Source organism: Periplaneta americana, chromosome 12, assembly GCF_040183065.1.
Source record: "Periplaneta americana isolate PAMFEO1 chromosome 12, P.americana_PAMFEO1_priV1, whole genome shotgun sequence".
NCBI lineage: Eukaryota > Metazoa > Arthropoda > Insecta > Blattodea > Blattidae > Periplaneta > Periplaneta americana.
The window spans coordinates 162,618,854-162,644,809 of record NC_091128.1 but is presented as its reverse complement, the minus strand read 5'-3'; the positions used below and the strand labels follow the sequence as shown (position 1 = coordinate 162,644,809).

The 25,956-nt window shown below is 35.6% G+C and overlaps 1 protein-coding gene across 2 annotated transcripts in view; it reads right to left on the bottom strand.

The window, feature by feature from the left end:
* The window catches only part of Gmap (Golgi microtubule-associated protein), a 190,198-nt gene that overhangs the window by 69,265 nt on the left and 94,977 nt on the right, over positions 1-25,956 (bottom strand). For both annotated transcript variants that reach the window (XM_069842445.1, XM_069842446.1), the window contains 2 exons: positions 9,141-9,192; positions 1,124-1,245 (listed from right to left, as the gene is read on the bottom strand). In XM_069842445.1, coding sequence (XP_069698546.1) covers positions 1,124-1,245; positions 9,141-9,192 — 174 coding nt within the window. The remainder of the gene's footprint in view (positions 1-1,123; positions 1,246-9,140; positions 9,193-25,956) is intronic.

Here is a 25,956-nt window from a genome sequence, read left to right as displayed (position 1 = left end):
TGTGTAACTTTCTCCATTCTCCTGTAACTTCATCCCTCTTAGCCCCAAATATTTTCCTGAGAACCTTATTCTCAAACACCCTTAACCTATGTTCCTCTCTCAAAGTGAGAGTCCAAGTTTCACAACCATAAAGAACAACCGGTAATATAACTGTTTTATAAATTCTAACTTTCAGATTTTTTGACAGCAGACTGGATGATAAAAGCTTCTCAACCGAATAATAACAGGCATTTCCCATATGTATTCTGTGTTTAATTTCCTCCCGAGTATCATTTATATTTGTTATAGTTGCTCCAAGATATCTGAACTTCTCCACCTCTTCGAAAGATAAATTTCCAATTTTTATATTGCCATTTCGCACAATATTTCCGTCACGAGACATAATCATATACTTTGTCTTTTCAGGATTTACTTCCAAACCTATTTCTTTATTTGCTTCCAGTAAAATCCTCGTGTTTTCCCTAATCATTTGTGGATTTTCTCCTAACATCATCTCACATCATCCGCATAGATAAGCAGCTGATGTAACCCGTTCAATTCCAAACCCTCTCTGTTAATCTGGACTTTCCTAATGGCATACTCTAGAGCAAAGTTAAAAAGTAAAGGTGATAGTGCATCTCCTTGCTTTAGCCCGCAGTGAATTGGAAACGCATCTGACAGAAATTGACCTATACGAACTCTGCTGTATGTTTCACTGAGACACATTTTAATTAATCGAACTAGTTTCTTGATTATTATTATTATTATTAGTATTATTATTATTATTATTATTATTATTATTATTATTATTATTAAACAATTAACTGAATAATTATACTTTTTTTTTAATTCTAATGATTATTCGTTCAAGACTTGAAAAAAGTTGTGCATTATCTGTGAAAGGCTTTCGGCCTGACGATGGATAGTCACATAGTGGGACTTTGAAATGGTATGTTCTTCATTTAGGACATAATAGTTACTCGTTAGTTTATGAGATATACCATAGCTATACTGATGGCATATCTCAAGCATTTTACATCTATGTGCTTGTAATACATTGTTGTAAAATTTCTGAGGTATGGTTTACACACATAAACATTACACGAAAACCAAAACCAATGTGAAAGCTTCACACTCAACTCACCTGTTGTTTCTCCTTCTGAAGATTTTCATGCTGTTCCCTGAAGAAAATGAGAAGCTCTGACTTCTTCGCTAGCTCTTGCTGTGCCACCTCCAGCAATTCACCTGGGCTCGCTGAGGCAGAATCTGTAACAATTTAACACAACCATCTTCAGCTGTGATTCGGAAGAACCAATTGCACCCTGTAATATTTACTTACAACACTAAAACCAATCTTGAAGAGAAAGAGATATGAAATGACGAAGATGAACTTTTCTGGTATCAAGTAATGTGCTATTTGTCTTCATAATAATAATAATAATAATAATAATAATAATAATAATAATAATAATAATAATAATAATAATAATAATAATAATACCTCTGACTGAGATTCTGGGTGATGTGTACATCTATCATCAGGCAGTACATCTCATTTGATGATATTTGTCAGAGGAAGAATAACTGTTTGTATAATCTGAAGTCTGATTATTGAAATATGTTACTAGTCAGCGATGTATCCAATGGAGGAGGAAAGGAACTGGCTACCCTACTCCATTATCTCCTGGCCTAGTTGTCACTTGAGTGATGCTTTGTTGGTGTCACTTGTGGGGTCTAGACCTGTTCTTCGGGCAGTTGACTAAATAATAATAATAATAATAATAATAATAATAATAATAATAATAATAATAATAATAATAAAAGGTATCCCCGTAACATGCCATGAAGGCACTTGGGGGGCATGGAGGTAGAGCCCCATGCTTTCCATGACCTCGCCACTAGAATGAGGTGGTGTGGTCGGCACCACGCTCTGACTGCCTTTTACCCCCGGGAAAGACCCCGGTACTCAATTTTATAGGAGGCTGAGTGAACCTCGGGGCCGTTCTGAAAGTTTGGCAACGAGAAAAAAAAAAAAAAATAATAATAATAATAGCAACAGCCACTGGCATAGCTCGGTTGGCCAAGGCGCTTGCCTGCCGATCTGGAGTTGCGCTCAGGCATGGATTCGATTCCCGCTTGGACTGATTACCTGGTTGGGTTTTTTTTTAGCTTTTCCGCACCCGTAGGGCGAATGTCAGGTGATCTATAACGAATCCTCGGTCTCATCTCGCTGTCAACAATCCCATCGACGCTAAATAACCTAGTAGTTTATACAGTGTCGTTAAATAACCAAGTAAAAATAGAATTATTATTATTATTAAATCTAGACGTTTGAAATGGGCAAGGCATGTAGCATGCATGGGGCGAATTCAGAAATGCATATAGAGTGTTAGTTGGGAGGCCAGAGGGAAAAAAGACCTTTGGGGTGGCCGAGACATAGATGGGAGGTGGGATATGACTGTAGAGACTGGATTAATCTTGTTCAGGATAGGGACCAATAGCGAGTTTACGTGAGGGAGGCAATGAACCTCAGGTTTCCTTAAAAGCCATAAGTAAGTAAGACAATATTATTATATCATTAGTCGTCTTAATTAAATATAAAGTTTAGACCTAAATACTTACTAATACATAGCAATTATCGCAATATGCTAAAGTTGTTCTAAATGTAATGAAAATGTTTATATAATCATTTACTAAATCTTCACTGTTAGGAGGCCAACCTCGACCGATCATTGTTATACGTACTTCAAATTATCACATTACTCTCTTCTCTTGACTTGTTACCTCGCCTTCATTATTATATGACCACATGTAGATGTCTGAAATTCCAGAAAGTTCAAAGCATGACTTTGTTTTTTGTCCACCACTATGGAGTAGTGGTCAGCATGTCTGACTACGAAACTAGCGGTTCTCGGTTCAAATAGCCTGGTTGGATTTTTTCTGCAACAAATTCCAAGCTCTCTCAGGCTCATTTCGCCATCATTCATTTCAAATTAATTTATAATCGTTCAATAGTTTCAGGTCAACAAAGGATGCTGCACAACGTAGTACCATTGCCTGTGTCTAGATCATCCTGGGTCCCTGGTTTTTTATCGTTTCTCTCTTATAACAGGCCTACGATTTCTTCAGTGATTCAATTTTGTTTCAAGAATACCGGTATCTATTATGCGGCTTCTATAGGGTGAAGCAAAAGTTTCTATACAAACGGTGATACAGGGATGTAGGTTTCCTGTTTGCATTTCAGGTAACTAATGCCAGAGCAAATAGAGATATGCCCCTCCAAAGAATGAGTGGGTTTACATCATACTTCTAACAGGGATTGGTACCAGCGCAGACTATTAATGAGATGCATGAAACGTAAATTATCCATGATACCGTGATCAAAGTGATCCAGAAATTCAAAAGGACAGGTTCCGTCGAGGACGAAGCCAGATCTGGGGGACCAAAGATCGCAACAGATGAAGGTGTGTGAACGATAAGCAACAGTGAAGAACCTGAAGAAGAGAGCCCGGTGTATCTCTCTGCTGAACTCGAGATCAGCCAAAGAAGTGTCCTCCGCATTTTGCACACTAACAAGTGACACCCGTACAAGATGCAGATGCTGCAACTTCTGACAGAGGACGATCCTGATGGCAGGGTGCAATTCTGCGAGTGGGCCTTGAACATGCAAACGAATGACCCAGATTTTGCTGATATCAGAAAATGTGTTGTCAAGTGTTCGCCGTGAGTGCCAGGAGCACATGTCACTTTGTTATGACATACATATAGAATATAATTGATATTATAATGCATCAGCTGCAAAGTGACTATCACCATTTGTATGGGAACTTTTGCCTCACCTGTAGTTTCTGAGCATTCCCTTGCTTTAGACCCAAACGTCACTGGAAACTATCAATATTGTTTTTGAAGTGATATTATGTTATCTTGTTTTATAGTGAAAATACTCAACATAAAAATGTAAATTGTACGTTTATAATTAGGTAAAAAACAAAGAACATGAAATAAAAGATTCTCACTTGAAGATACTTTTACCATATTTGTTTATAAATTAAGAAATCTACATTCAGTCAACAAAGTCGGTTCAGGGCAATGAATCTTTGATCTGTTTAATTTATAGCCTGAAAAAATATGATGTAACATGAACGTAATAGTGTATGTTTGCCATTCCATGTGAGTGACCCTAAGGTACACAGAAAATAAATAGCCTTACAATGCTGTATATTCAATTAACATTTCTAAGTACAGAAAAATGAATCTACGCCCATAATATTAACTACTAAATGGTCAAGTGTAACTAAAAAAAAATTATGGTTTATTTAACGATGCTCGCAACTGCTGAGGTTATACCAGTGTCGCCAGTGTGTCGGAATTTTGTTCAGCAAGAAAATGTAACTAAATACATAGAAGTATCAGACATAATATATTGACCTTTCTGAGGACAATATGTCAGTGATCAATTCAAATTATGAGCAGAGCCAATTTTTTACAGTTAAACATTTTTGCTTAAAAATAAATTTAAAAATTATGCATGTGCACTCAGCTATGTTAATTATAAGATAATTTTGATATATATAGCTTTAATATAGGATGGACCAGTATATCATCATCATCATCATCATCATCATCATCATCATCATCATCATGGACTGGACCCTTCGATCTGTTAGATCTCTTCTATCACTCCTGCCGATATTTTCATGATCTTCCAATAAATAATTATCTTCCCCTCCAGCTTATTCTTTAAGCTTTGGGTGGAATAAGACTTTCAAGATTGCATTATTCCTAAATGTAGATACTAATTTTTATATATTTGAAATGTTTAATTCTTCGCGCATTGATTTGTTTTATGGTCCCCAAGAGAGTACTGGCAGCCTTCCTATCGAAGATAGTTTTCTTCGTCTCATGTTCTTGTTGCTGTAATTGTCTTGGCCTCCATGTCATTTGTCTATGATCTTGACTGAACTAAATACTCGTAAAGTGAGCAATGTGGACTCAATTGTACGCTCTCTCCTATCATTCATTACCTGTAACTATATTTCCAACTGTGCGTAGTCCCAATAATTTTGTTGACGTAAAATTTGTACAATAATTAGTGTCAATTCAATTTTTTGTTTTATTACGTACCTGTATGAAAGATCGTTACGAAACCCATTAAAACCACATGCAATTATGAATTTAAGTCTCACCATTCTTATTTTTTTATATGGATAGTGTATTAAATTCTTCTACACAGATAACTCAATATTTTTGCGAACCACTATTAAAAACTACAATTGTAAGATCATCACTTTTCAAAATTTAAAATTACGAATATCTGCATTAAATTTCAATCACATCCAAAACGGGAAATGATAATCTCCAATTGTATTGATTTGTTTATGTGCGTGTTTAATTGTTTACCTCGTTATCTTTGAAAAGAAATAGGCCTATATAATGTTGTAGTAAATTCCTTGTATCTTGCTGACAACGAAAAGGTATGAAAGAAAAATTTAGATCTATACCTATTCAATATTTTCAACATAAAGATTATACATTTGAAGTCTCTTTTCTCATGATAAAAATTTCAAGTTTGTAAGTTGCGAAATTTCTACACTTAAGACTTTCTTGAAGCTCAGAAACATCTGGAAATGGGCAGGTTTCATTACTTTAACAGTATAGTTTTTTTTTACATTCTGGAATTATTATTATTATTATTATTATTATTATTATTATTATTATTATTATTATTATTATATTATCTATTACAGTTAAGAGATTTTAAATGCTTCTTCTATGCCAGAAAGTATTACTTTTAAAGAGCTACCTATGTTCCATGCATGGTCTACTGTACATTTATATCATAAATTCATCATGAACTGGATATATCAGGCAATAATTAATACAATGTGTAGTTACAATCGACCTCACATGACCAATATAATATATATAGACTATGTTTCCTGTTGGAAATCAGTCTAGGAAACAGATGACCTTGAGTTGCTACCCAGCATGTGTTGAAGCAGGTCGAGTCAACAGGAGTGCTAGTATGTTTGAACAACAGAAAGTTACAAGTGCATTGCATCTCTTCGCAGGATTGCATGAAACAACATTCTCAGTCCACAGCATTCTGTTCTCTTTATGAACAGCAACATACAAACTTGTTAGCAAGTCAGAAGACGACAACAAGCACAATGCTGCAGGAGAAATTTTCATTATTTTGAATGAAGTGCAAGATTATCATACTTACTGGCTTTTAAGGAACACGGAGGTTCATTGCCGCCCTCACATAAGCCCGCCATTGGTCCCTGTCCTGAGCAAGATTAATCCATTCTCTATCATCATATCCCACCTCCCTCAAATCCATTTTAATATTATCTTCCCTTCTACGTCTCGGCCTCCCTAAAGGTCTTTTTCTCTCCGCCCTCCCAACTCGCACTCTATATGCATTTCTGAATTCGCCCATACGTGCTACATGTCCTACCCATCTCAAACTTCTGGATTTAATGTTCCTAATTATGTCAGGTGAAGAATACAATGCGTGCAGTTCTGTGTTGTGTAACTTTCTCCATTCTCCTGTAACTTCATCCCTCTTAGCCCCAAATATTTTCCTGAGAACCTTATTCTCAAACACCCTTAACCTATGTTCCTCTCTCAAAGTGAGAGTCCAAGTTTCACAATCATACAGAACAACCGGTAATATAACTGTTTTATAAATTCTAACGTTCAGATTTTTCGAAAGATTATCATACATAAAAAAAAAACAGACGCACGCACACACACGTGTTAGGTCAAGTCTCGTGAATCAATTGTTTAGCCAAACCCCTGATCAGGTTGCGAATTAGGATTTCTGAAGAAGGGGGATAGAATACGAGATAGAAAATACTATTCATAAAATTATTATTATCCTTATTCGATATGGCTCAACGCTTGGTTGCACTGAGTTGCTTGTCCTGCATCTTGATCATAATAATAATTTATTATATCCGTGAACAGGCTTAAGATAAGATGTGTCATTCCTAAGTTATTGATTATTGTCAGCTTTCCGATGATGACAATACAGAAATATTATTTTCTTTGCTTACTTTGTACTTTATAAAATACATATATTCGTATTTAAACAATTATATTTTGTAAGGGGGGGGGATAGAAGTTATCCCTGGCAGGGATGTTAATATAAATTTATGAGAGGGGGATAACTTTCCAACAGGGGGGGGGGGATACTGATTTAAACTATCACTGACTACATTGTTACTTTTTTCTTTAGACATCATCCTGATTGTGCTGTATTTTAATTGTCTCGTAATAATCTCTTTCTATTATCTAATATTATTTGAAATATATTAACATTCTATGTATTTTAGTTTAATTCTGTTACACAGTTTATTTCAGTGTTTAATTAATAGTTCATAGTATTTTGTTGTTTAATTTGTAAATAACTTTTGTATACATGTAACTCTCATCAAAATCAAATTGTTGGATTCTTTGTAAGTTCATGCATATGTATATACACTTTTTGCTGGTTGAGTGGAAGAGAAGGCCTTACGGCCTTAACTCTGCCAGCTAAAATAAATTATTATTATTATTATTATTATTATTATTATTATTATTATTATTATTATTATTAATTCGCACCCTGCCCCTGATTACGGTCAAACAATTAATTTCATATTGCCAGACAAAATACCTAACATGTTGATCCCTTTTGCCTACGAAAATATTATGTTACAAATTATTGAACCATTTAGAATGACCTTCCAACATAAAGGTAAAGTACGGTAAGTAAATAAGTCATTCTGTACGTAGGATCGTGATTCTACTTCATATGGTTATATATGGTAACAGTTGGCAACACTGACAAGATGGCAATATTTGCTGTTTAGGAACTGCTCTTACGTGACCTTCGCTATAGTACTAATGCTACAGTCCAGTACATAGTCACGAAGCTCAATACGTAGGGAATATGCATCCAATGACAGTTGAACTTTAGTTGCTAGCCACTAGGATCGCTACTATCGCACAGTCTATTGTTCCTAGTATTCTCAGTTGCTAACCGCTTGGAGCATTGTATCGCGAGAAATGCAAAAAATCACCTCAAGCTTCGTGACTGTATGTACTAGACTGTGCTTCTACGTTTGCTAATCTAATATCAGCTTTACGAATTAAAACATTGTTTTAGTTCACTACTGATTCAGACTCCTATAATAACCGCTGTTCCATATCTTCATCCCCCAGGAAAAACAGTCTGAATTCATCACGAAATAACAATGTTGATATAATGAATCTGGGACAGAGGATAAAGTCGAAACGAATTGAGGACCTAGCATTCTAAATGTGCTAAGCGCCAAAACCAACTTTCTGAGATACTGATGAAAAACACAGTGCGAAATACATGTTGAGATACCTACAGCACAGTCTTTTGACGCAAGAATAAGTCACAGTTGAGCTACGACAAAGACAATTTTGTATGATATTCTCATATGGATGTTCCTTCCTTAGATTGAATAAAAGGAAATTTAAAAAATGGCACTTAGCACATTTAGAATGTTAGGTCTTTAATTGTGGACACAGTTGGATTTTACGTTTTCCTACCACCTAGCAAGGCGTTAGAAAGGTCGCAGGTTCAAACCCCATGGCCGGCCAATTTGACTGGTTTTTTATGATTTTCCTCAGTCACAAAGGCAAATGCTGGATTGTAAATTTGCATCATTACCTTCATCATCATTATCATAATCGTTAAAAAGTTCAAATCAGTTACATGAATGGAAATTGCCTACTGAAGGATTCACTGGAAGTAATCGTGAACGGAAGAAGAGTTCGGGGCAGAAGAAATCAGATGATAGATGGCATTAAGATATATGGATCATATGCGGAGATAAAGAGGAAGACAGAAAATAGAGAAGACTGGAGAAAGCTGGGTTTGCAGTGAAAGACCTGTCCATGGAAAGGACACTATGAATGATGAATAGAAGCCATATTGCTGGCAAAAGTGCAAAATGTCGCAAGTCCTGAGAACCAAAATTTTTAGGAATGCAATAAAACTCTTCTGTGTCAAATTTGCTTCACAATAGCTACGAACAATAGTAGAGCAGGGAAGACCGCGACTGAGAGTCAATGCAGTGTTATTTTCCCAGAACGCACATGCCGTATATGCGGCAGCTATAGATTCTGATGGCTCTACTTACCTCCATCTTCGTCAACCAATTCTGCCTCATCCTTGTCCTGTGGCTGCACATCCTGCATAACAAAGATCACAATTAGATACAATTTACACAGAGATCAAGATACTGTAATTAAATTTAAACAAAGACTTATTGTAGCGTACAGTGTACTGATTTCTATATAAAAAAAGGGTCAGGAAAAAATATACTATAATTGAAACAAATTTGTGATCTACACTATCATTTTGTTTTCAGGCATACAATACCTGTAAAAAATTGGTGGATATATGCCTAAAGGCAGATCTATGAGCAACAAGTCCTTGTGTTAATTTTTCTACAGATTTAAACATATGAATGCCACTAGGTTTATGTTAACATAACTTATTAAATAACCACTATACAGGGTATAACAAAAAGGTATGTCATAACTAGGCTTCGTAATCCAGTAACCTAAAGATTGAAGTTAAAGATACATTGGATATATAGTGATGCAACAGATAAGGTCTTTGCTTCATGTTCGTGAGTACAGTCAACTCCCGACATTCAGAAGCTATAGGCATACTATAGCTTTAGTAAATACATGCTTGAGCCGTGATGTTCATTTTCGTCGTGATCTTTGCAGTGAATAATAACGTGCATTCGTAAGTTACGGAACTTGAACATATGCGGATGTCACTTGAAATGATTTTATATTGCAAGAAATTCTTTCAATAGCACATGACGTTATTGGTGCATGATGTAATACAAGGTATTCCTATTTGTATTCCTTTTTCTAATTAAATCACAATTTCTTATAAAAAAAGCTTTGCACTGATAACTATCACAAAGATATCAAAATTTTTAAAGCCGGGAGAGGTTTTTTTTTTTCTTTTTTTCAGAGGATCTGAAATCCTTAGCTAATTTTGTGAACTAGTGAATTAGGGCAGCGGTTGCCAAACTGTGGTCTCTTGGACTCCTGAGGGTCCGAATGTGACTTCCTGGAATCGAATTAGGTCCGTGGAACAGAAATGTTTCCAATGGTATTTTAATTAATCTTAATTTTATCTTGTCCCCTGATAGATATTTTTCTGTTTATTATGAAACAGAATTAAACAGCAACGAGATCGTCTCAGGGATTCCTCTTGTCTTGCATGAAATTCCTACCTATATGCCAATTTTAGCTTTTTAAATTCTCTAAATTTCAGTCCTCAGGTTCCCACCTGAACAGTGCTTATCACTCAAGACAAGAATGAATTGAAGAAATTCAACTTGTGGTCTCACAGAGTTAAAAACAGAGAATTCATCCATTTCCTAATCTTGGCAACATTCTAGCAACAAATGATGAACTCTCGTCCGATATCGTTGCAAATATGAAATAACGTCTTGATTCATTAACATTAAAATGAAGACAATATTTTCTATCCTATAATTAAAAAAAAAACAACTGGGTGGAAAAGACCTCTTCATTGCCAAAAAAAATAGTCTGGCCGTCAAGGAAGACCAGATTCAAGCTTAAGAATGGTACATCCTACAATGACCCTGCCGTAATTTTATCCCGCTGTTTTCCGAATTGCAATACAACACAACTCTTACTGTATTGCCATTTGCATCAACATGTTGTTAGTATGAGTAATATTATGTACTCTGGTCTTCTTGAAGAACGAATATAGAAGTAAAATTAATGTAGAGGCAGACTCATGAATTAGAGTATCTACAATTGAGCCACACCCTAGATCATATATACCCAGATTGCTCGGCGTTATAGGCTTTGACAGAAACAACTTTTGTCATGTAGGGCTCTGAGTTCTGCAGTCACAACTGGCCTACGTCTATGTTCATGATACAAACGGAGTGGGCTATGGAAATTCAGCTCTCCTTGGCAACGGTTTTGTTGTGAATAATTCAATTATTGTTTGGTATCTTTGTGCGTGTTCATATCACGTCGGAGGTCACCAATATTGTAGCTAAAATACAATATACTGATTAAGTGAAACTCAAGAACAGTTTTTATTTCTCGTCAGAAAGATACAAAACAATTCACAACAAAACCGTTGCCAAGGAGAGCTGAATTTCCATAGCCCACTCCGTTTGTATCATGAACATAGACGTAGGCTAGTTGTGACTGCAGAACTCAGAGCCCTACAGTCAGGTTTACTATGCTGCCATCTAGTTGTTACATAAGGAGTCACGTCATAACTCCCATTTCAACGTTTCATGCTGATGTACCCTCTTTTCAAAAGTCGGATCTCTCATAAAATCAAAGTTTTATTATACACTTGTCTGATCCGTTCATACATGCTATATGCTTGCGAAATCTGGTCAAATACATATATACGCCATATTAAACGACTGGACGGAATACAAAGATCAGTATGTAGGACAATCACGGGAGCAGACTATGACATCAGTAACTCTGAACTATATGAGTCACTAAATATAATGCTATTTAGCGATTATATTCAAAATGCCAGAACCAAATTTATACAATCTGTAAAAACACATCCAAATCCACTGTTCAATAGTTTAGTAATGTCTAGTGTTTAATGTATGAGTGATTTCTTGTAAAACACTTCACTCCTGGTGAAAGTGTTGAATGTAAATTATATATATTTTTATACTGAATCATGTATTAGGTTACATACATCTTGTAAAAGGCATGGGTCTATTTTGCGACCTGGTACTTAAATAAATATACATTTCTGGGGGGGAAAAAAAATAAATAAAATAATTGCATTAGCGACTGTACTGCCATCTCGTGTTCGTTTACGGCGGAAGGATGGCGATCCTGGCGGGTGTTCTTCTCAAAGTGCAACCGATTATAACACAGGAATAGGCAATCTACAGTATATGTGATCTGGGGCCACACTTTGCAAAACGGATAGCTCCAAAACAACATCAGCAATCACACAGATACAGCCTTTGTATAAGTCTAAAAAAAAAATTAGTTTCATTTTTGGCGGCAAAGACATGACGTAAAATAACTTTATATTTATTTATTTCCGGATTATATACAAAAATTTAACTACCTATATTTTAATATCGCTATCAATTATTTATTAAGGATGTTTAATTCACTATTTTACGAAACTATTTAACAAGTAAATAATGTTTACCAGCCTACATGATGCAAAATAATGTGTTTTTTTTTAATAGATGACAGAAGACAGAAATTAATCAGTAATATTCTCGTGTATTACCTATGATTCTCTGCCAACGCCGGGGAGTTTTTTTATTCTGCATCTGAATAAATCTGCTGGTTTGGCGTTAAAAATGTCGTCAAGCCAAGTTTGTAAAGTATCTTCGTTATCAACGGAGTTCCCTTCAAGATTGTTGAATACAGAACAGAAAAAGCGGAAATCTGAGGGCGTAAGATGAGGAGAATATGGAATTATCTCCCAACCAAGCTCCTGGATAGCTGCTTTCGTCATGTTAGCAGGGTGCGGGCGTGCATTATCGTGTTGCAGCAGCATTTGATGCAGTCTCTACGATAGTTTTTCTTCAACTGCGTCCGCAAGGCGTCTGAGTTATTGGCAATAAATGTCAGCAGTTATGGTTATTCCTGGGAAGCAATTCGTAGTACACGACGCCTTCTTTATCCCATCAGACGCATAACATAATCTTCTGTGAATGGGCACTAACTTTTGTACGAGATGTTTTGTGATGAAACGACAGAATCATTTTGTTGCAGTGCTTTCTCCGTTGGCATTCTCCCCGTACACGGCACAAATGTTTCGAGCCGTCTCCGCTGCCTTTGCTCCTCTACTAAACTCAAACAGAAGAATACGTCGGACGTGTTAATTTCTTTCCACTTGACACTCCATGACCTTTGGCCCAAAAACAGCACAAGTTTTCTTCAAATCCGCAAAATTCGGGGCGTTTTTACAAGCACAACACTCCAAAATAACAAATGATAAACAATATCATAACAACGCAGTGTTGTGATGCCGAATAAAAACACCACGACTCATGCGTCAACCTAATATTTTAGGGCTTCCGCCAAAATATAATCTTATGGGGACCGTGACATTAGGAAGTTTGGGGATCCCTGAATTAGGCAGGATACTGTGGTACTACAAATACTCTATTTCGAGTGTTGTTCTTTATATAGGTAGGAAGCAGGAGTTGCAGGGAAGGAACGCCAGTAATAGGCCTATCTCCAGGCTGTCAATCAAAACGCTTTATTTCTGTCACAAACCTGCTTTGATAATCCTTCTTGACAATAGCTACGCCATTCCGGGACTCACGCAGGAAGTCTTTGACCCTCAGCCCCAGTTCACCTTATCACCTTCTGTTTACAACACTCCCTCGCCCATTGTTACACCTGCACACAATAGAGTGGAGCACGTGCTGGTGCTGCCACCAAGTTCATTAGCCTACGCAACGGCCTGAATTAATGGAAGGATATACAGGGGCTCGGGCCCCTGACCTCCGAGTTCACAGGAACCCCCTTTCCAAGAAGTGATGGTTTCAAATTATTTTCTCTTGGGGGGAGGGATGAAGCCGCGAAAAGGTCTGAGTTAAAAAGCTATAGCACTTTTATGTGCTCAAGTTCTGTGCTATAATAATTTAGTTATTATTATTATTATTATTATTATTATTATTATTATTATTATTATTATTATTATTTATTAGTTATGAAAAAAACTGTTTTCATGAGAACAGCAACAGAAAGAGGAAGTGCTGAGATAAGAATAGAAGACACAAATATTCAAGAAGTAGAACATTTTATATATCTGCGAAGCAAAATTAGTAAAAATGGTAACACTGCAGATTACATTATCTTCTATAATACGAGTGCTGATAGTTTTCCGGTAATTTAATTGAGCTTAACGAATAATTATCTAATGACAGTAAACATGAGTTTAAAAGCGAAATTAAAGTACCTGAGGATTACTTACTATTATCACAGTCTAGTATATACATTCACGAAGCTCAATACGTAGTAAATATGCATCCACAGATAGTTTCTAACCACTAGAATCGCTAATATCGCCTCATTACAGACAATGTGAAATAGTACCGGCACAATCTATTGTTCCTAGCACCCTCACAACTCAAGCTTCGTGACTGTATATACTAGACTGTGCTATTCATATCACGAATCGTATTCGGCAAGATAATTTCAATGCAAACAACTGTAATACTGAAAACTAAACATTCGAGGTTATAATAATAAGATCCAGAAAAACAGTCGAATCGAAGCAGAGATGATAAGAATAAAAGGCTCCTTGGAATAAAAACAACTGAACATTTGAGGTTATAACAACACTTTATTTTGATCTCTTTTATCATTGATTATCTTTAATTTTCAACATGTTTAATTTTATTGTAAACATTTTTACTTATAGTAATTAATTGTGCAATTATTGTTGCATGTTGAGACTGCGAGTCTCATGTAATTACTTGATTGCTGATAGACCTACATCGAAACAGAGACGATACAAATAAAAGAAATGAACGTAGGAGGGAGAAAATTATCACTTTTTAATTTTGAGCACCATGCTTTTAACTATCATGCAATTCGATTCTCATTGGTCACTTTAGTGTCAATGAGTTCGTTCATTGGCTGAGAAACGTTCGCGTGGGATTAGCAGAAGAATACAGTAAGTTCACAATTTTATCGGCTGATAAAAGGTCTGTTATGGAACAATGAATATACCGCTTTTTTGATCGGATCTGGTGGGAAACAATCGTCGCAAACAGCTTAAAGCCAGTGTTAAAAATGCTTTTCGCATCAGTGTGTATAATGCTTTTCTAGTCTACTTTAACACGCTTGACTAGCATTAAAAATCTACTTCTAGGAAAAACTAAACAACTAACAGCAACATGATAAACGAACTGAACTACAGCGAAAAGCATGAAAAGAATGAGAAAGCATGTGTCATCTTCATAACATTCTTTGCTTCTGGTGGGAGAGGCAGTGTAATACGACTGTCCACATTTGGCTCAAGAGCCATGAAACAGTGGGAGGAGCGCGGGAAGGTAAGTTAAAACAGGAAGCTTTCTGTTCGTTAAACGCTTGTCATTATGCAATGTAATCGTACTTACTCAGAAGCGAAAATGCGCGGCCGCAGCAGACATCCTCGCCTGCGAGTGAGTGTCCTTGCTTTCGCGAATTCCATTCAAACTGTTTGACTGTATTTAGGCTATTTATTTATTAGTTTGCAGTTCAGCTTCCTAACATAATTTGATTTTGAGATGTGTGCACTATATTCAAATTAAAAAAAAGTGTGTCATAGCGAGTAAATAAAAAAACTACTAAAATAAAAATTATATAGTCTCTTAAGAAGAAGATATCAGATGATAGACGACATTAAAATATATTAATCATATGAGGAAACAAAGAGGAAGACAGAAAATAAGGACTGGAGAAAGCCGGTTTGCAGTGAAAGACCAGCCCTTGGGCAGAACACTAAATAAATGACTCTCTTAAAATATGATCCATCAGAAGATGTAAATATTACATAACATTATAGACATGTTATCTGCAGTTTAAAATTATTAGCAAATTCATAACGATTTTACACTTATGTTTACATACAATTCCTCACAAAGGACTGTAAAACTTCCGTCAATTTACAGAAATTCACTCGCGCCTACAATTCCTTACAAGAGTTCTAATGAAAATGGGGGAATATGTTTGGAGTCTCATTGTAAACAAATAATATATCGTATTTGAAAACATAATCTTATTTAAATTCCGATTTTAGTATTACGAATATATAACATTATAAATGATTACAATATACCGGCTATAATGTACTTATTTATGTACAATAAAGTTTATTTAATAATAAATATATATACCGTGTGTTTTTCTAGGTATACTCGACAAAGGGATTTAATACTGCCATAAGAAGCGTATGTATAAAACAACGAAGATTTTTTTTAGTAGGTTATTTTACGACGCTTTATCAACATCTTCGGTTATTTAGCGTCTGAATGAGATGAAAGTGACAATGCCGGTGAAGTGAATCCGGGGTCCAGCACCGAAAGTTACCCAGCATAAAAAAACGAAGAAATAACTTAATTAGTGGACCACATTTAGAAATTAGCACGCTTTGACAATTTAAAAAACAAAAGAACATCAGGCTTTGACTTAGCAACCATTATTATCTAGGTGGTGCTGGATGAATTACATAGAGAAATCTGGTTTCAACAGCTATAATGGTTGGATCATCTTACTGACCACACTTTACCCCCGTACTGGTTGGATGATCGTTCACCTCTGCTGAGGCATGTAGATGTGAGGCCTTAGTCCTTCATGGGCTGTTGCGCCGCGACTGGTATATAATTCAGTAGCTAGATGTGTCGCATTTAAATCTGGACCTTTGATAAATCGTCTCAAAATAATTCTTTCGTCCCTCACTATTTAATATTTTCTTAAGAGTTTCTACTTACACATCAGTAACGCATCTATTTTCTTTTAAATTTTTCAATAACAGTTTGAACAGTTAAGCGACTTCCCTCGACGATTTCAGCAGTCTTCCTGACGTATTTTCCTTTTACCTTCTATGAAATGAGTAATTTATTACGTTACATTATTCCAATGAAGTGTGAACAAGTTTGAGACACAATCACCTTCTTCTTCTTCCTCTTCTTCTTCTTCTTCTTCTTCTTCTTCTTCTTCTTCCTCCTCCTCTTTTGCCGCCAAGAGTAGGGGTACCTCTTCCTATCTATCCAGTTCGAGGCTACTTTCAATTCTCTGGATAAATTATTATACCACCACATGGGTGATGGGTGATCAGTCCAATGTGGAGTGGTTTGTTGGGTTACCTTTCCATCTCCATATTTACATCTCCTGGACACAGAGTGGCCCAGTTTTACAATCACTCGCTTCAACTAAATCTTACAAAGGATTAAATAGCGCACGCACTTTCCCCGAAGGAAAACGAATACAGAAGTACCCCGTATGAACAAACAATAGACTGTGTCATTTTACCTGTAAGGTAGGCCAAGGACAAACCAACGTTTTATACTCACTCTATAGCATTACTGTTTTAACATTTAATCATTTATTCATGTAAAACTATGCAGGGAGTTCTACAGAATACACTGAACAAACTAGCCAACAATTCCTTTTAGCTACAGAATTTCATTAAATGCACACTAAAGTCACCGGTGTATATATTATATAATTTTGACTGAGTCACAATATCTTTAACACAAACATAATTATAACTAGAGTCCACACCTGTGGAGTAACGGTTAGCGCGTCTGGCTGCGAAACCAGGTGACCCGGGTTCGATTCCCGGTCGGGGCAAATTACCTGGTTAAGGTTTTTTTCCAGAGTTTTCCCTCAACTCAATATGAGCAAATGCTGGGTAACTTTAGGTGCTGGATCCCGGACTCATTTCATCTTCATCTCATTCAGACGCTAAATAACCTAAGATGTTGATAAAGCGTCGTAAAACAATCTAATAAAAATATAACTAGATCTATTATCAATTAAGTGAAAAGTCTAGAGTTGTTTTAGTGTCTGTTCATTCAACATTATCGCACTGATAATGGTATTTGAAAGACAAAATATAGATTAGAAAAAATTCTAATGTAATGTCTCTTACTCAACAATTAGACTGTTGCAAACTGTAATACAATTACCACTTTATTATTAATTTATTATTTATTTACAAACTGTTCTCCATTGACGTTTGCCACAGGCTCAATATAGGAGGAGGAGGATGAGGATGATGATGATGATGATGATGATGATCATCATCATCATCATAATCATCATGTCCTTCACGTGTTACATCCCTAGCGGATACGTTACGGTCTCATGCCAGCGTTTTCGTGGTATACTGGACAATGACTTCTTATATAATTAATAGCCAGTGCTTTTTTTTCTGGAGAAAAAGGTGGTGGAACTCTCTGTAAAATAGACTATATTACAGCGGACGGGGAGATAATTATTGTTCAGTGCACGGGAACTTCGTCGTTTTTAACCTCCTTTTCGTTTAACTTAAGACTTCCAAGGTCTAAGCGGAGTTCAAAGAAAAATTGTGTTATAAACATAATTATTAACGAATTCTCGTTCCCAGGATGAAAAATACAACAAAAAGGTACCCTGATTAATATTAATAGGATGTAATAAATTTTAAGTAATTTTTATGCGTGCATATGACTGCTTAAAATCTGACATGATCTTCTGATGATGATTATTATCATTACAATTTCTTGAATAAGAGAATTTGTTATGTTTTATAGAGAAATTTACGCCACTGTACAAACGATATGACGGTGATAATAATAATAATAATAATAATAATAATAATAATAATAATAATAGTAATAACAACAATGCATTTCACACTGCACTGTGCATTCTTAAACAAACGCTTAAAAGGAAAAAAATTGTATTTAATACAATCTTATAACTTTAAGGGCATTTTCGGACGTCATGTCCGAAAAGCATGTTTCATTTATTTTCTGGCGAAGTTTTTTTGGTTTGAAGTTTCGAAAAGTGTTAAAATAAACCTTGAAGAGTAAGTAACGTCCCACATTTTTTTCATTTGAAAACTCTTAAACAATTCGCAGACATTTAGGGTTATCCAAAAAGGGAAAATAAGTGCGTCTGAAATGCATCATGTCCGGAACGAAAGTATGACCCCAATTTTCGTCGCTACCTCATCATAGAATTTTTTTTTCTCAATTGAAAGAGGACAGATTCAAGAACATTTGCCACGTTTCTTTCCCGAAAAAAAATATGTATCACAGAAATAAACGTAATTAACGGATTTAACCCAAAAAATGTAGTCCCAGCGTCATGTCCGTAACGATGGAATGACCCACTTTCATTTATAGTTAAAAGATAAAATGGAAACCACTAAATTATACAATTTCTCCTTGAGTGTTATGCAGCAATTCTAACTAACAATGATATCAAGTAAATTCGCAACCGTATTGTTTTATAAATTCACAGAATTTTCACTACCGGGGTTCTATTCCTGCTTGAACTCATAATGCAAACACGCTTCGTCCTTGGAGACTGTGTGTACAGTGAACATGACTTGGCTTTAAAACTACATTATTCCATAGCGATATAGGAGTTTAGTGCCGCTATATCAAAAGCAAAACAGGAGATACAGGCGCAACGTGCACAAACCTGTCCAATTGAAGTTCTGATTTAATTAGCTCAAAACGTCATTGCCTGCGAAGTGACCACCAAGGTGAGCATATTCATGGAACGCCGCATATTAATTACTTATGACTGCCTAAAGAATAAGAAATCAATAATTCTGATGGTGAAAATTATGACGTCCGTCGCTATGATTCTATGGAGAGCACGGATCGTGGTTCGATTCCTGACGTGTTCAGAGATTTATCTTCAATCCACGAGACAGGGTGTTCATCCCTTGTCTTGTACTTGCCCTGTGACGTCTCCGAGGTGGCTTTGCATCGTGATGACCAAAAGGTCGGTGACACCGGCAATTTGAAAGAGTCTATTACTGGTCCAAAAATATGCCATCGCCTACATTACATTAAGTTGTATCTCAGTACAAAAGAAAATAATGATATACTGTACCTATATGAAAACATCAATGTAATCTTGGATTTGATCAAACAAAGATAATGTTTCGTAATGCACCAGTAAATGATCATTCTCGAATTAAGAGCATTACGATTATTTTTGTCAGTCGGCTTTAATTAAAAATTTTAATTAAATAACACAAATAGAATAATACTGTAAACAATGTTCATGTACAGCAGAGTTATTTTAATTAAATAATCGTTTTAAGTCCACACAGAGGGTTTGGAATTGAACGGGTTACATCAGCTTCTTGTCTATGCGGATGACGTGAATATGTTAGGAGAAAATTCACAAACGATTAGGGAAAACACGGAAATTCTACTTGAAGCAAGTAAAGCGATAGGGTTGGAAGTAAATCCCGAAAAGATAAAGTATATGATTATGTCTCGTGACCAGAATATTGTACGAAATGGAACTATAAAAATTGGAGATTTATCCTTCGAAGAGGTGGAAAAATTCAAATATCTTGGAGCAACAGTAAGAAATATAAATGACACTCAGGAGGAAATTAAACGCGGAATAAATAATGGGAAATGCCTGTTATTATTCGGTTTAGAAGCTTTTGTCATCTAGTCTGCTGTCAAAAAATCTGAAAGTTAGAATTTATAAAACAGTTATATTACCGGTTGTTCTATATGGTTGTGAAGCTTGGACTCCCACTTTGAGAGAGGAACAGAGATTAAGGGTGTTTGAGAATAAGGTTCTTAGGAAAATATGTGGGGCTAAGAGGGATGAAGTTACAGGAGAATGGAGAAAGTTACACAACGCAGAGCTGCACGCATTGTATTCTTCACTGACATAATTAGGAACATTAAATCCAGACGCTTGAGATGGGCAGGGCATGTAGCACGTATGGGCGAATCCAGAAATGCATATAAAGTGTTAGCTGGGAGGCCGGCGGGGAAAAGACATTTGGGGAGGCCGAGACGTAGATGGGAAGATAATATTAAAATGGATTTGAGGGAGGTGGGATACGATGGTAGAGACTGGATTAATCTTGCTCAGGATAGGGATCAATGGAGGGCTTATGTGAGGGCGGCAATGAACCTCCAGGTTCCTTAAATGCCAATAAGTAAGTAAGTAATCGTTTTAAGTCCACATTTAGTACGTAGAAAATTTCCCAAATTATATTTGAGATAATAGGGACTATCCTACCTCATTATCTCCTAGATTAGTTGTCTCATCAGTGATGTCATATTGGTAAAAGCCCTAAGTAAGTTGTAAATTATTATTATTATTATTATTATTATTATTATTATTATTATTATTATTATTATTATTATTATTATTATTATTATTATTAAAGAGCCTTACGTGTGACTCTCCTAAGGCCTGTTTACTCTAGAGTCGTGCCTGATGTCTGCATTAGATTTGCGTAGGAAATGCGTTAATATTTAGCTTTTGAGAAGAATGACGATGATGAGGAAAGTACAGCTTGTTGCAACGTCACCGCCAGGAGTACCTAATGAAGTGATTAGTATTTGCTATTCCGCCTCACGTGACGCGGCCAACATACGACAGACAGTCTCTTATCGCGCGCGGCGACGTGGCTTTGTCCGTTAGCTCGGTGTACCAAGTACTGTACATGAAATCTCAATTCAATATTCCTCCTGAACAGAAGACTGAATGGGCATGACGTATCGACGTAACACAGAGCGTGATATCTCTTACTACTCCAGTGTGAAATGATGTTTCCTTGTGCTAAAAGTTCACTGTAATCTAATATTCTGTAACGATATGTACTGTTTAACGATCCATTAACGTCTGTACTACACGCTAATAGGAGACTGACAAATGAAAAACAAACTGGATTCAGTAAGGTTTATTTGTAAACAATAATCTGCTATCTATTCCACCAATTAATTTCACAGTTTATTTTTTAATTTATTTATTTATTTTTCATTAATGACTTTGTATTGCAATTTGTTTTGAGACTGAAAAGAAAAAAGTAAAAACAGATGAAATTATAACACTTTTAACGGTTCAACTAATATAGTTTCAAGTTTTAAACAAGAGTTAACGTGAACAAGAAACAATGAAATTTAGAATTTTTAGAACAGACTTTTATTTCTGTGCCACCATTGCAAAGATGAATATTTGCCGATCATAATTTCTACGTTCAAATGAAGTCAAATTTATTTTGCATAAATGCATTTATTTCGAGGAGTTTTCCTTCTAAATGCATATATTGACATCTTTCCTTGCTTTACCTGATTTATTACCTAATTTCAAAAATTTCTCTGCGATAAAAGTATGAATAATTTCCTGAGAAATGTAAAAATCATGTGAAAAATAAAATCGATAATTCATTAATTACTACTGAGGATATGAAATTGCTGCGACAACAATGCAATTTCTATTGTAAATGTTGGCCCGTTTTCCACTATGAGACTAGCTCTGTATCATCGACTCGCTTTCTTCTTTAACCATCGGCAAGCGTTTAATTTCTCGACAATAATGGTATTTTAATCCGCCCGCTCCAATGGCAATCCGACATGACATTATTTTATTCTTGCCGCTCCAATAACATTTTTCCGAGTATGTGTAATGTTTCAGGAGTCAGGGTGAAAATGCGCATCGCTTAGATCAGATTTCGTAGAGCCAAAAATTAATGTATTTACACACCTGCGACAATGAGGTCATGAAATTGCTGCGACGACAATTTATGCACCTAGTGCGTTCTGATTTCATAGAACCAAAACTGTATGTAAGCATGCATGCATGCATGCATGGATGGAGAAATCGTTGATTCTTTGCTACTATTATAATTACGTGAAATGCAAACTTAAAAAAAAATTTAGAACGTTAAAAATTTACCCATTCCAATATGTAATTAAAATGAGTAATTAATACATTTATAGAAAAAATATATTTAATGAAAATGATGATGGCTTGATGATAATTATTACTTTAAATTAGTTTAATTTATAACACGTTATTAAACCAAATAAACTCCTAAAGTGAATTTTTACTGCACAGTCGCATGCATATTTTCAGGCTTTTTAGTGCATGAAGTGGTTTAATAATGGATACTACCAAGTATGTTAGATATATGATATATACGGCACTTTTGTAGATATCCACTGAATTAAGTAACGAGATTTTCTAAGAGGCAAAGACAGTAAAATACCAGTGTAATGAAATCCTAGGAACCTCTAGAATTAGTTATAGTGAAATTTCTTTATATCGAAATAAGTTATTTTATGCAGGAAAAAACATGCTCATAGTTTACATGTAAGAATGGAAAACATCCTCACATAAAATAAAAGTCGAATTTGCACTGAATTAAAAAAAAAGTTCACAGAAAGGCATAAGAAAAGTACAAAATTCAAGTTTTATGAAGAAATTTGTAAGACAAAGTGACATGTGAGATTAGTGAGCTGTGATTTGAGGGCGCCATGTTACGAGATTAGTGTCCTGTGATTGGCAGAAGGAAACTAGGCTTGCCAACTTTCATAAGTAAACATTAGGGACAGAAACGTTACTCACAATTTTGTGCACTAATTTCCACAAATTCAACAGTAGTACTCTTGTAACAGTATAAGCCTATGTATATTTTAACAGAATCACCTTATTTCATATGTAAAAGAAATGAAAGTAGATAGAGGTAAAGGAATCCAACCAAATGGAAACGCAATGTGAAAAAAAAATTAACGTAGGGATGGCTTGACATATAAAATAAAAAAAAAAATCACAAGATGCCAAAATTCCTAAAAACCTCTCAATTGTAACTTGTGTGGATTTAAGTGCTCTGAAGAGCAGCGAAACGAGGTTTCTTCAACCTATTGGAAGGCAAAAAGACTGCATTCTCCATTGAGTCCTCAGCAGCACTCGAGGGAGGAGGAGGAATCGTAAGAATCTTGACGAGGGCCACTGTTTTTACGATTCCTCCTCCTTTGTGTTTGCAAGCAGTCAGAATTGCTTTGCTTCTGATACACAGTGTTTTCAGAAAAAAATTATTCGTAAACTCTGAACCTTCTCTCTGAAAGAAATACTTCAACCTACAGCAGGTGGCAAAAATGTTGGTGAAAAAAAATCCAAAGATGAGAATGGTGATGATGTTAATTGGCTCAAAGTAAAGTCTTTCAATTACACGAAACAAACATTTTGGGTTCTGCAATATAAGTAAATACAGAGCAATCAAAATTCGTGGAGAGGGACTACCATTCTAAAATCTGTCGAGCAAGTATCATTCCTGAAGAGTTGTACGGCTGGTACAACTGCCAACATGTGACAATGCAGTTAACAAGGTTCCATTACCTGCTGTGGATGACGGTGGAAATGATAAGTGATGATCTGAAGATGACTGTTAGTAAGCTTGTGATTTAGCCTCTAAAAATATCGATAATTTAACGCACTCTTTATATCATGAATATATAGTTTTCTTCAATTCAAACTGTGTTAAAACCATAATTCAATCTGCAAAACATGCTAATATATAGCTTAATACATGTATTATTTAACAAGAAGGAGTAGATGAGTTTAAATGCAAAACCAGATTTTTCATAAATATTCAGACTTTCAAGTGATTCATTTCATTTTTTTTTTATTTTAGTAGGTTATTTTACGATGCTTTATCAACATCTTAGGTTATTTAGCGTCTGAATGAAATGAAGGTGATAATGCCGATGAAATGAGTCCGGGGTCCAACACCGAAAGTTACCCAGCATTTGCTCATATTGGGTTGAGGGAAAACCCCGGAAAAAACCACAACCAGGTAACTTGCCCCAACCGGGAATCGAACCCGGGCCACCTTGTTTCATGGCCAGACGAGCTAACCGTTACTCCACAGGTGTGGACTGATTTATCTCAATATTATCTTTTTGGACTTAATACCTTTTCCTTGTAAGCCCACGACATTATAAGTTAGGTTTATATTGACGAATTTTAATAACGTATTATGTTTATTTATTTATAAGTAGGCTATTCAAGATGTTAGTGACGAAAGCACAATCATTCTATAATACAAGCCCGAAATGCTGGTCTCATTTTGCAGTACATGTCCGACACCGCTGGCTAGAATGTATGAGGAGGAAATACGTGAAGTATTTCGGGATTCCTACATTAAAACAAGAGCATTAAGTAACATGCAAACCGATTATGTACCGGTATTAGCTACACGCCTTAACCGCCTGAGCTAGTATGACAGGCACACTGCTGCCTCTTACGGTAATTAAGATATGATTATGAGTACTGCATTTACGGAACTGACTGTGAATGCCGGGATTACATAACTCCGTATAAATAAGGAGCAAGTGACTCACTTGGCAGCGTTACACGTCAAAATTAAATACATACATTGATATCCTTCATGATGAATTGAGTTTAAAGCAATTCCGTTGAACTAAACGAATATTATGGGAAAACTTTATGTATAACGAATATATTCAATGAATTCCCGTCAGGGTTGATACAGCATTGTTAAATAACATTAAAAAGGAGGAGGTTTTACTTCGCAATGTTCTTGACGAATATTAATACACGAGGTAGCTTCAAAATTCTATCTTCTAGCAAACTATAATTCCTTGAATGGTATGTAGAGGCATCAGATATGGCCACTTTGACCTTTCTGGACTCCATTAATCTGGCAGTTTGGAACTTTTAAAACGAAGAATTAAGGGTGAGATACAACGGGTAAACCGAAAAGTGTTGCTGAAAACATTAAACAATTTCCATCACAGACTTTGGCAGTGAATGAGGGACATTTTAAAAAATCTATGAACTGATACAACACATTTGACAATGTTACAACATTATTAAATTGTTAAACGTAGGAGTCCATGCCTAGGATTAATGACGTATTTCTGATTGAGAGAATTTAAGGTAAAACTTTGAGGCCATAGATGCTACGTAACAAAATTCAGTTGTGCTAAGAATTATCCACATGTGCATATCGTTTCTTATTCTGTCTGTCCGTTATTGTATCCTCTTTTTTATACTTATGTATTAAACGTATTATTTTATTCTATTTTTATTGTTAAATACTCTGTATTTTGTTTTTATGTGTATATTTGCATACATATTCTTTCAGTGGGTTATTTTACGACGCTTCATCAACAGCGATAATGATAATTGATAATGCCAGCGAAATGAATCCAGGATCCAGTGCCGAAAGTTACCCAGCATTTGTTCTTAATGGGTAGAAGGAAAACCTCGGGAAAAGCTTAACCAGGTAACTTGTCCCAACCAGGACTCGAACCCGGGCCCGCTAGTTTCATTGTCAGGCGTGTTAAGCGATACTCCACAGCGGTGGACTCTTTTTGTATATATTAACAATATATTTTTGTATACAATACAGCAAAAAATTTAAGTTACGGAAAAAATATAATT